General features: G+C 40.1%; 1 protein-coding gene and 1 pseudogene across 29 annotated transcripts in view; one reads left to right on the forward strand and one right to left on the reverse strand.

Annotated features, from left to right (window-relative positions):
* The window catches only part of Zmat1 (zinc finger, matrin-type 1), a 66,823-nt gene that overhangs the window by 30,708 nt on the left and 23,739 nt on the right, over positions 1-12,376 (reverse strand). For 17 of the 29 annotated variants that reach the window (XM_087599698.1, XM_087599705.1, XM_087599703.1 and 14 more), the window contains exon 1: positions 11-319. In XM_087599698.1, the coding sequence (XP_087455824.1) occupies positions 11-74 (64 nt within the window). In that variant the 5' untranslated portion in view covers positions 75-319. 29 annotated transcript variants of the gene reach the window in all.
* On the forward strand, positions 2,577-3,253 carry LOC147998318 (large ribosomal subunit protein eL18 pseudogene; annotated as a pseudogene).

Consider the following 12,376-nt stretch of genomic DNA (forward strand, 5'->3'; position numbering starts at 1 on the left):
GGGAACTCACCTTCTCTGAGGCAAGGGCAGGTGTCTACTTTAAAACTACTGTCCCCCCTCCCCGCCGCCGCCATAGTGGAGCCGCCAAAGCTGCCGCCGCCTTCTCCACAGCACCGGCAAGTGAGCAGGCAGGGGTGGAGGTGGCAGAGGAGGGAGGCGCCAGCAAGGCCGCCGCCGCCGCCGCTGCCACCGCGTAGGCGGCGGCGGAGGCGACAGATTAGGGAGCTTCCCGAGGGGAAGACCTCGCCAGCTGAGCTACAGCTTTTCGGCGACGCCACCGCCGCCGCCGCCGTCGCAGCCTGGCGCGCACAATTGCACTGGCGTCTGGATTCCGTTAGGCTTTTTTTAGCACCGCCTTCCCACAAGCTCCGCCTCCCGTCCCTCGCTTCCTCTTTGGCAACTAGAGCCTCGCTCTGGCTCCCAGCGTAGGCCAATAGGAGAGCGGTGAACCCGCAGGACGCCTCTCCCTTCCCCCCACGGCTCTGCAACACGTACCTCCCCCCAACCCCCGGAGAGGAAGAAAAGATGGCCAAGGGCGAAGGGCAAAAAGCGCGGGATGTAAAAACAAATGCCCATATACGGTGGGGACTGACGCACTAATATAACAACACTTAAAAAAAATGTCAGGCTATCTCTTGATCTCACTCAAAAATCTCTCTAAAAAACATTTCCCCCTATTTTGAAATAAGCAGGATCTGGTCCTTCAGTCTTCATGGCCCCTTAAACAACAGCTTAGCCATCAGAATTACCGTAAATATGGTGCTCAGTGGAAGAAGCGAACTATTAGTCAGCATTTAATTCTCATCACTTTTACCCAACCCCCTTAGAACTCCAATATTTTTTGTTAATTTCCCTTCCTTTAAAACATACTAATTGTCACATAGATGCATGTTTAAATACTCTTATTTTTGTTATAATAAAAAAAATACACATTTAAAACCAGGCATTGCAAAACAATATTTTTGCTTTGAAATTTTCATGATTATGTATTTATTGGAAATAGTCTAATTGGCTGGCCTGTTGTGAAGCATTATTTGTATTTTCGAAGTGTCCAATATTTCAGCTTGTTGATCTCAAGCATTAAATTTTAAGAATTTGGCAAAATGATCTCATATGCCAATATACATTATTTAAAAGTAAATGCAATTATAATTATGTTTCTAAAGAAATTTTAAAAATATAGACCAAGTAACTAAATTTAATTATTTTTTCAGTTTTTAACATAAAATTTTTTGGGGATTTCAAATAATGCTTATTATCATACCTAAATTAAATTTGAAAGAGGCCAAGCTATTATCCAGCAATGAGATTTATTTTTAATTTAAAAGTATATATTTAATTTTATGTTTAAGCGTGTGTGCTTTAGTGTACATAAGTATACTGTAGTTCATGCAGGACCTCAAGGAGATCAGAAGAGCTGTCAAAATCTGAACTGAGGCAGACTGTTATGCACTGCCATGTGGGTGACAGGAACTAAACACAAGTCCTATGCAAGAGTAGTTAAGTGCTCTTAACAATGGAGCCATCTCTCCATACCCCAAAAATGAAATTTAAAGGAAACAATTTGATTCTTGGTAATTAGACTCTTTCCCTAGGCATAATATTTTGTACATCGTGTAAAGTTTACCCTTACTATTCAAATGCTAATTTCTTGTTCCCTGCTATCTTGTTTCAATCTGGATACAACATAGTAAGGCTTATACCAAGAATCTCCTGTCTCAAGTTTGTATAAACAATTCTTACCTTTTATTCTCTGCCTTGTCAATAAATGCTGAACATTAAAGGCTGGGCAGAATAGAGAATATAGAGAATATGGTATGATGTCTGCCAGCCAGAGGAAGTATAGAGAGAGGGGGAGGAGGGAGGGGAAGAGAGAGGGAGAGAGGGAGGGAGGGAGGGAGGGAGGGAGAGAGAGAGAGAGAGAGAGAGAGAGAGAGAGAGAGAGAGATGGAGTTTGATTCAGATCAGTGAGAAGGATGGAGGAGTTGGAGCCATGAGGAAGGAGTCCAGAGAGAGATCTGGAAACACACCTGGAGCCCCAACATCCAGATCAGTAATAATATGCAAAGACTCAAGGGATGGTACTTGGAAGAAACCAGATTAGCATAGCAAGTAAAGACAGATAATTTAATAGCTCAGCTACTGAGGTGTAATTTTAAATAAATCTTGGTGTCTCTGTGTGGTTATCAGGGACTAACATAAGGTAAAGAAATACAGCTACCCAATTAATTTACTGCTACATTTATATTAAAGAAATTCATTTTCACTTTCAAATAAATTACTACTTATATTCTATTAGCTATTCCCATCAGTTATTCATAAAACTCTGTAAGGGTTCTTATATTAAAAATCTCTTTTAAAGCCAGGCGGTAGTGGCATGTGCCTTTCTTTAATTCTAGCACTCAGGAGGCAGGGATAGGTGAATCTTCATGAGTTCAAGACCAGCTTGGCTTACAGAGTGAGTTCCAGGGCAGCCAGGGCTGTCATAAAGAGGAAACCCTGTCTCCAAGAACAAACAAACGAAAATCTGTTTTAAAAGGAAACACCCGCTTTCTGGACCTGGCCGAGCAGGAGATGCCATCATGGGTGTTGACATTCGCCACCACAAGGACCAAAAGGTTCGGCGCAAGGAGCTCAAGAGCCAGGACATCTACCTGTGGCTGCTAGTCAAGCTGTACAGGTTTCTGGCCAGACGGACCAACTCCACCTTCAATCAGGTTGTGCTGAAAAGGTTATTTATGAGCTGCACTAACCAGCCACCTCTGTCCCTGTCCCAAATGATCCAGAAGATGAAGCTTCCTGTGGGAGAACAAAACTGCTGTGGTTGTGGGGACGGTCACAGATGATGTGCGAATTCTGGAAGTGCCCAAGCTGAAGGTGTGTGCACTGAGAGTGAGTAGCCGGCCAGAAGTCGGATCCTCAAGGCTGGGGGTGGGGTGGGGGGGTGTAAGATCCTGACCTTCGACCAGCTAGCTCTGGAGTCTCCCAAGGGCCGGGGCACTGTGGTCTTGTCTGGTCCTCGGAAGGGCCGAGAGGTGTACAGACACTTTGGCAAGGCCCCAGGAACTCCACACAGCCACACCAAACCCTAAGTCCATTCCAAGGGCTAGAAGTTCGAGCGTGCCAGAGGCCGAAGGGCCAGCCGAGGCTCCAAAAACTAACCCTGACTCTTACTGTTAATAAAAAAGCTTTGGGGGGTTGGGGATTTAGCTTGCCTAGCAAGAGCACTTGCCTAGCAAGCGCAAGGCCCTGTGTTCGGTCCCCAGCTCCGAAAAAAAAAGAAAAGAAAAAAAATTAAAAATAAAAGCTTTGGATGTTGGGGAAAAAAAGGAAACACCCAGTATTGTAAATCTACCCAAGGATCCATAGCTGCGGGGCGAACCTGTTACTGTTTTGCTAAATGGATGTAACTACAAACTGCCCTCTAAATCCCTGTCACTAAACCCACAGTTTAGTGCAGCTCTCAGACATGAAAGAAGTTTCTTTGTGCAGTAAATAACTGGACATTAATGAAGACACTCTCAAGTGGTCAAAAAGTGCAGAAGTGTCTGTGGAATGTTGAGCCACCTATGGACCATTTGTATCACATTTCCATGGAAGAAGAGGGGATGGAAGGATTGTAAGAGCCAGAGGTTGGATACAACTGGGCTATTACATACATAAACTCACCGCCTTCACAGGATCTGTACAAAATCAAGACAATCCCATTCCAGCATCGGTGAAGGGACTTTAAGAGCCCCAACCCCAGCTGAGTAGCTATTGATAAGTTGAAAGCTTTGGGAGAAAGGAGGGTCAATTTTCTTTAAGGCTGTGGTCTCTGCTAGACCCATCATACTCCAGCAGATGGTTCCACTACCGTGAACATATGAGCAGCACAAATTAGACTCATTGGGTTGTTTTAAAACAAACAAGCAAAAAGAGGACATGAGGACATGAGGACAAGAGAGTAGGAAGAAGGCAGCACATCTGGGAGGACTTAAGGGAGGAATAAGAGGCAAATATGATAAATATGAAATTCTCATAGAATTAAAAAACACTATTTTAAAACCTTTAAGGACTTTCAATAATACTAAAGTTGGTCTGCAATTATAAAATTTCTTGGCAAAAGTAACTAAGAATTAATGTAACCATCTTTACATTGTGAATGAATAGTATATTCTTTAGTTTGATTGCTTACAAAATTCACCAAAGTTTGGATAGAATTCTGGGACTTTATTCATTTAGTTAACATTTCGCTTTTAAGTGACATCCACACTGCTGTGTGAGGCTGTAGTTATTCACAGGCAATAGTGAACAAACTCCTTCTATTTCCTTGTTCAGAGACAAACTCAGCAAACGTCTTTTGTGTTTGCTCTCCTTTCTAGGCACATCTTCACTGCTTATTTCAGAGCTCTGGCATCTGTCCCTGATCATGTTTCCTCTGTGTCCATCCCTCCAACTTGTTTCTGTAGGGCTGTCAGTCATCACGTTTGCTTGCTTAGGCAAAGTTAGAGACACGGTTTTAAATTACTAATGTTCTCGTCCCCCTTCATTGTCCTCACCTCTTTTCTCTTTTACTAAAGGAGTGAACAATACTAAATCTTACAGATTCCTGTGAGGATCATGTTATTTCACAGTGTGGCAGTTTTTCAATGTTTTATCACTTATCGAAATGACCCAGGTCCTCCCGTATTAGAAGTGTTTACACACCCCTTAAAACTTACATAATAGTGCATTTCTTCCAGATAACCTATCCTATTTCTCTCTAGTTAATGCTGCTCTCCTCTACACAACACCTGGTGCTTTTGCAGCCAACTTGGGTTTAGGTTCCAGGACCCACATGGCAGCTCACAATGGTCTCTAACTCTAAAGCCAGGGAATAACACTCTCTCTGACTTCTGTAGGAGCCAGGCACACATTTGGTGTTCAGACATGCATGTGAGCAAAACATTTGTACACATAAAACAAATAAACACAGTTCTGGAGAGATGTCTCAGCCATTAAAGGTCAGAGCCGAAAAGAACACAAATTAATGTGAGTGGATAGAATAGAAATGCTTAATTTTATCAACGAATTGTTCCAGTGTAATAAGTGATAGAAACATGTAAAGTTGTTCAATAACATTGGAAAAAAGTCAAATATACACATTAAGATTATACAAATGACAATGCATAAAATGGCTTATGTATTATGCTGCTAAATAATTTACAAAACAATGTATAACCCAAGTTGAGGACCTGGGTTTGAAATCCTAGAACTTTGAAATCCTAGAAGCTGAGGCAGGAGGATTGCTAACCTACATACAGTGTGACACCCTGCCTCAAAAGAAAGGAAGCAAAGAAGAAAGGAAATACTTTTTTTTCTTATTTTTTTCTAAAGGCTTGGATTTCTACATCAAGAAACTGGTATTTGGGGTCTAGCCAGGCAGATAGGATAAAAGAAGATTAAAGAATGGATATTATGGGGTTGGGGATTTAGCTCAGCGGTAGAGCGCTTGCCTAGCGAGCGCAAGGCCCTGGGTTCGGTCCCCAGCTCCGGAAAAAAAAAAAAAGAATGGATATTATGTCCTCACAGTAGAAGAATGGAAGATACTGAGTTCTTTCAAGGAGATATAGATAGATAGATAGATAGATAGATAGATAGATAGATATAGATAGATAGATATTATAGTATAATACATTATATAATATGCAATATATAATATATAAAATATATGATATAATATATTTTATACATTATATATTTATATATTTGTATATATATTAAAGTGTGTATATATGTGTGTATAGTGTATATGTGGTATACATGTGCACATGCATTCTTTTTGTAGGCATTTGCCTTCAAGCCCTGCTAAGTGTATTGTGCCACTTCTTTTTTTAAAACTAGAAACAAATTTATGTGCATATGTGTTTTGCCTGCCCATATATCTGTACATCATGTGTGTGGTACCTATGGGAACCAAAGGAGGGCAATGACTGGATACATGGGAATTGAAATTACAGGTCATGAGTGGGTTCTGGAGATTGAACTCAGGTCTTCTGGAAGAAGAGTTTGTTTTCTTACCTGTTGAGCCATCTCTCCAGCCCACAGTGCCACTTCTCAATACTGTCACATTGTCAATTAAGTTTCAGCACATGACTTTTTGGGTGGAGGGCAGTTAGACCTAGCATTAAGTATAATATGATTCAGCACTGAACAGCACAACAAAAAAAGACATGCAGCTATACCATTTGAATTACATGCACAAAAATATATCTAAAAGTAAAGAAAATATATGGTAAGTTGCAGTTCAGAGGTAAATTCAATTCTCACCTTTTTTCAGTTTGAAAAATAGGTAATAGATAAAATGTGATATCATAGGATGTACCTGGTTAGGAGTTGAAGTTATAGAAGTGTATATTTATTGACATGTATATTTAATATATTTATATAATATTACATGCATATTAATTATATGAAATGTATATTTATAGACATGTATATTTAATGAAATTAAATGTATATTTATTGACATTGGCGGTTTGGGATATCTATTTAATTAACATATAGCAGTATAGAGGAGTCGGCTGGACATTTAACAGCACTAACTGCTCTTCTAGAGATTTAAGTCCCAGAACCCTCACTGTGGCTCACAACCATCTGTAATTCCAGTTCCAGAGGATCCAACACTCTCTTCTGGCCTCGGTGCACACACATAACACAAAGCCATACATGAAGGCAAAACCCTGATTCACATAGAATAGTAAATAATATTTTTACAAAATAAAATAAAGTAGGAGGGTTAGAGAGGCGACTCAGCAGTTGAGAGCACCAGCTGCTGTTCCACAGAACCTGGGTTTCATGCCCAGCCCCCACATGGCAGCTCACAAACACCTGTATCCAGTTCCCAGGGATCTGACTCCCTCCCCTGGCCTGCACAGGCACAAGGGGCACATGTGGTGTACAGACATTCATAGGCAAAATAGTTTTTAAAAATAAGTTAGTTATATTGTGCTTTTTTATGTATATGGGAGCATACATGTGCACATATGTACAGAGACCAGAGAACAACTTCAGGTATCCTTCCTCAGGCACACTCACCACTCTTTATTAAAAACACTATGCCTCCCTAGCCAGAAGCTCACTGAGAATAGGCTGGTTAAGCCACAGGGATCCACTAGTCTCTACATCCTTACTGCTGGACTTACTGCTAGCTTTGTGTGTGTGTGTGGATTCTGGGAATCGAACTCAGGCTCTCAGGATGATATGGCAAGCACTTTGCCAAGTTAACTATCACACCAAATGGCATTTACTATAGCTGCAACCTAATAATTGAGAACTTTTTATAAAAATAATATCTTCATAAGTGAAATTGGTCTGAAGTTTATTTTCTGTGTTGGGTTCATTTACACAATGGGATACTATTTAGTTATTAATAACAAGGACATCATGAATTTTGCAGGCAAATGGATAGAACCAGACAATATCATCCTGAGGGAGGTAACCCAGACCCAAAAGGATGTGCATGGTATGTACTCACTGATAAGTGGGTATTAGCCAAAAAGTACAGAAAACCATGGTACACTCCATAGACCATATGAAGTTTAACAAGAAGGAAGACCCCAGTGAGGATGCTCCAATCCCACTTGGAAGGGAGAAGTAAATAATCACAGGAGGCAGAAGAAGGAAAGGGACCTGGGTGGGAGAGGGGAAAGGGAGGGGAAAGGGGAGGCAGGATCAGATATGGGGGGAGACAGGAGAGAAGCCCAGAGGGCAAGGAGAATGATGGAAATATGCAGGTGCAAGGTTGGGGGGAAAGCTGAAGGAATATCTAGCCAGTCCCAGAGATCTGGGGTGAGAGGCTCACAGAACTCAATGGGGATGGCATTAGCCAAAATATGCAACAGTGAGGAGATAGAACCTGATGAGACCACCTCCAGTAGATAGAAAGTGAAGGGAAAGGACCACCCACCCATCTAAAACTTTTTTGACCCAAAATTGTTCCTGTCTAATGGAAATTCAGGGACAAAAAATGAAGCAGAGATTGAAGGAAAGGCCATCCAGAGACCGGCCCAACTTGGGATCCATCCCATGCACAGGGATCAAACCCAGTCACTATTACTAATCCTATGTTGTACTTACAGACAGGAGCCTAGCATGGCTGCCCTCAGAGAGGTTCCAGCAGCTGACTGAGACAGATTGGAGATACAGCCAACTATTGGACTGAGGTCGGGGACCCCTATGGAATCGTTAGGGGAAGGATTGAAGGAGCTGAAGGGAATGGCAACCCCATAGGAAGACAAACAGTGTCAACTAAACTGGACACAGCAGAGCTCCCAGAGACTAAGCTACCAACCAAAGAGCACACATGGGCTGGTCCATGGTCCCCAGTACATACATTGCAGAGAACTGCCTTGTCTAGCCTCAGTAGGAAAAGATGCACCTGATCCTGTAGAGAATTGATGCCCCAGGGAAGGAGGATACTGGGGGCAGGAGCTGAGGTGGTGGTGGGTGGGTGAGGGGGGTGCGTAGATGCGGGAGCACCATCCCCCTCAGAGGCAAAGGGTGGGGAGTGAAGAACTCTGGGAGGGGGAACAGGAAGGGAACAACACTTGGAATGTAAATAAAATAATTTAATAACCCCTCAAAATATGTCTTCATATCTTCTTATACCTGATTAGTCTCTTAGTATACATTTTCATATAATCTCATTTTTATTTTCTGATTCTCACCCTGACCACACACACACACACACAAGATTAGAGAAAAGTATGAAATAAATACCTTAATATGTTTAGTATACAAATCTATTCCAAATTTTTCCATGTTTATAAACATCACAAAATTTGCAGAAAATCCTACTGGTTACTCTTAAGTATACGGAATACTTTCCTTTAACTTACATGTCCCTGTGCTGAGAATCTGACTGTAGAGCAGTGTTCTTTAATTTCTGTTGCTGTGACAAATAAATACCCTGACAAAATGCATAGTCCATTATGGTGTGGAAGTCAAGGAAGAAAATTAAAGGATACATATCAGCTATCAAGAGCAGGGAAAGAAAAAATACATGGGTCCTTGCTTGCCTGATTTCTAAACTAATTCAGTTCAGTGCCTAGCCTAGGAAATGGTGCTGCCCATAGTTGACTGGGTCTACACATATCAGGTAACAATCAAGACAGTTCCCCAAAGACATGCCCACAAGCCAACCTGATCTAGATAATTCTTTATTAAGACTCTTCCCAAGTGATTCTAGGTTATATCAAGGTGACAGTTAATGCCAATCAGCACATTCTTAATCTGTGAAGAAAAAATTGTTCTGATTCTGGAAATACCTGAAAGTGGAAATTGTCAATATGCTACTGTAGCCAAGACAATAAAACACACAGCAATAATACATACTTATATAAAATTCTGTGGAGAACAAAAGAAACCCGTGCCATCCTTAAAGAGTTGATGATGCGTAGAAAATGATGCCAATTATTTTCCAATTTAGTTAGTCAGTCTAGACCATAAAAAATATCCCACGTTTTTATGATAAAGGAGAGAATTACCCAACACTCAAAACAACTACCATGTCTGTACTACATGTATCTGTGCTAAAAGAAATAAACATGATTCAGATACATGATATGTAGTCACCAATCTAATGAAATTATTTTCCATGAAAAACAAACAGGAGTAAATTACATTCACGTTACTTAGACAGCATAAATAATTGATGGCTCTGCCCAAGGGATATAGTAACACTCCTGCTTTGTCACACAGATGTAGATCATACCGATATTCTGAAGGGCAGTTTGATCCACTATGCAGATAACATCAACAATTGGACCAAATGAGAAAGGAGAGTTACACTCAAGCCCTGGCACATGGGAGGAAGACAACTATTAGAGATTCATGTCAGTGAAATTGGGAGGGGTCCAGTAGTTTTGAGAATATACTGGGACAACAATGAAAACCCACAGGGCATATTATAGCATTCTGGTGTTATCCACCACTAAGTAGGAAACAGCATACCTAGACCTCTTTTTGGTGAAGGTAAATGCTGTAAGTTGCAATTGTTGCTCTGCTACCTTGACTGAGTGAGTGGCATGGAAGTATTCCAGCTTGGAGTAAGTCCAAAATCAGGAAGAAGCCCTGTAGCATGTCCAAACTGGGATGAAAGTACCCTGCTATTTGGACCATATAATTTATTGAAGTGGTGTTCAAGGTTCCTAATGCTATGACCTTTTAATTTAGTTCCTCATGCTGTACTGACCTTCAACCATAAAATTATTTCACTGTTACTTCAAAACTATAATTTTGCTACTATTATGAATTGTAATATAAATATCTGGTATGCAGGATATCTGATAATGAGACCCCTATGAGTTGTTCAACCTCCAAAGGGGTTTCGACCCATAGGTAGAAAACCACTGATTTAAATCTAAAGGCTCTTATGATATTAGAATATAGATGGAGGGAACAGACTCTCCATGTCATTTGTGATCAGTATCACAGAAAATTTACAACCTAATCTTTGATGGTCTGGAACAAGGGCATGCTATCTACAGTAAAGAATTAGACATGAGTTAGGAGTGGGCCTTAATAGAGATAACATTTGATCCTTTGGCAAAAATTAGTACAGGGCAGAAAACTACCACTATAAATTGAATCCTTTTAAAACCAACAATATTATCTGTTTGAATGGGCCCAATGACAACTGACTGTAAGATGCTGTAAGATGTCTTTCTTTCTTTCTCTCTCTCTTTCTCTCTCTCTCTCTTTCTTTCTTTTTCTTTCTTTCTTTCTTTCTTTCTTTCTTTCTTTCTTTCTTTCTTTCTTCCTTCCTTCCTTCCTTCCTTCCTTTCTTTCTTTCTTCCTTCCTTTCTTTCTTTCGTTCATTTCTTTCTTTCTAAGATTGGTGTGTGCAGCATTACAAAGTGCAAGGAAGACTAGGGGGCAGAGTGGACCAGAGTCCCACATTATCAATTCTTACACTGGAGCCTGAGATCTCAGTGAATAGAAAATAAGCAAACCTGATATGTGGGTGATTTTGTTCAGCATGAGGGTACAAGATGAAGGCCAGAGCATCTGGCCATTTCCTTTGTTACAAAGCAAAAGTAAAATGTTTGTAAATTTACAGGTGGTGGAAAATGACTTAACAAAATGGTCTGAATACTGCAGAAGGAATGACTGGGGTATTGGGTACAGGTAGTGTGGGAGAGAAAGCATGGAACTGGATTTGTATTGTGTACTAATGCTCACTAGACTACATAAGACGTAGTAAGCAATGAATAGAAAGAATAATGCGATCAGTTGACACCATCCAGTTATTATTAGCTGTCTACTAAAGTGCAAAGAAATATAAAACCCAAGTACACAAAGCAAATCACCAATAACAGTCACTATGGAGGTCATGGCTGAGTGAAAACAGCATGTATTTCTTGAGTGCATTTATCTGTCTAGGAAGTCTAGCATTGTGCTCTAGTCTTTTGTACCATCATCTTTTATACCATCGCTTTTGGAACACCACAGGAAAATTTCTACTACATAACAAGAAGCCATGGGGATGGAAAAACACAAGAGAAAAAGGTTAAAATATATCATTTTCTTTCTTACCAACTCTAATAATTAATTCGGAAACTACTGAATGTTGAAAATGGGCCAGGCTACTGTCTCTCCTGTATCTAGAAAATTTTGCTGAAATGTGAAATAGGACTTAGCAAAGAACAAGTATTTTGACTGCCAGAGAGGCCACTAACATGAATTCAGGACACCTTTCTGATAGGACCAACCCATGAACTTCGACAACTTTTATAAACCTGACCAATCACCTATCACCTTTACCTCACATCAGCAAGGTTTCATCTACTTTGTTTCTCAAAAACCTATTATAATTGCACAGAAATGTAATATGGGGTTTAGGTGAGTTATCTTCATTAAACACCCTCTGGTTCATGATATTGAATATGTTGACACAAAAAAAGCACCCAGTGTTAATTATTAGCAAGAGTTGAGACCTCATTTGGTTATGTTACTGGTTTCACCTTTATAAAATATATGTTAAAATAGTTAGTGCACCCAGAATTAAAGTTGTTGCTTTAATACAAAATGGAATACAGACTAACATAACATTCCATGACAGTTAAACCAAGTCTCCATCAAATCAACATGTATCCATTGCTTAAGGGCACGAACCGATCTCCTATTATACACATATACATGTGTATATATCCATATGTTTACAACTGGGGGCCCTTTTCTATACTCAAATAACAATGAAGTAATGAGCTGTATTTCTGTCTTTCCTTAAAGTACTAGGAAGTAAAATATAAACTAGCCTATATATATATATATATATATATATATATATATATATATACACACACATATATATATATATATATATATATATTTGTTTGCTTTTGAGAGGATG

The sequence above is a fragment of the Rattus norvegicus genome, chromosome X (genome assembly GCF_021556685.1).
Source record: "Rattus norvegicus strain SHRSP/BbbUtx chromosome X, alternate assembly SHRSP_T2T, whole genome shotgun sequence".
Classification (NCBI taxonomy): domain Eukaryota; kingdom Metazoa; phylum Chordata; class Mammalia; order Rodentia; family Muridae; genus Rattus; species Rattus norvegicus.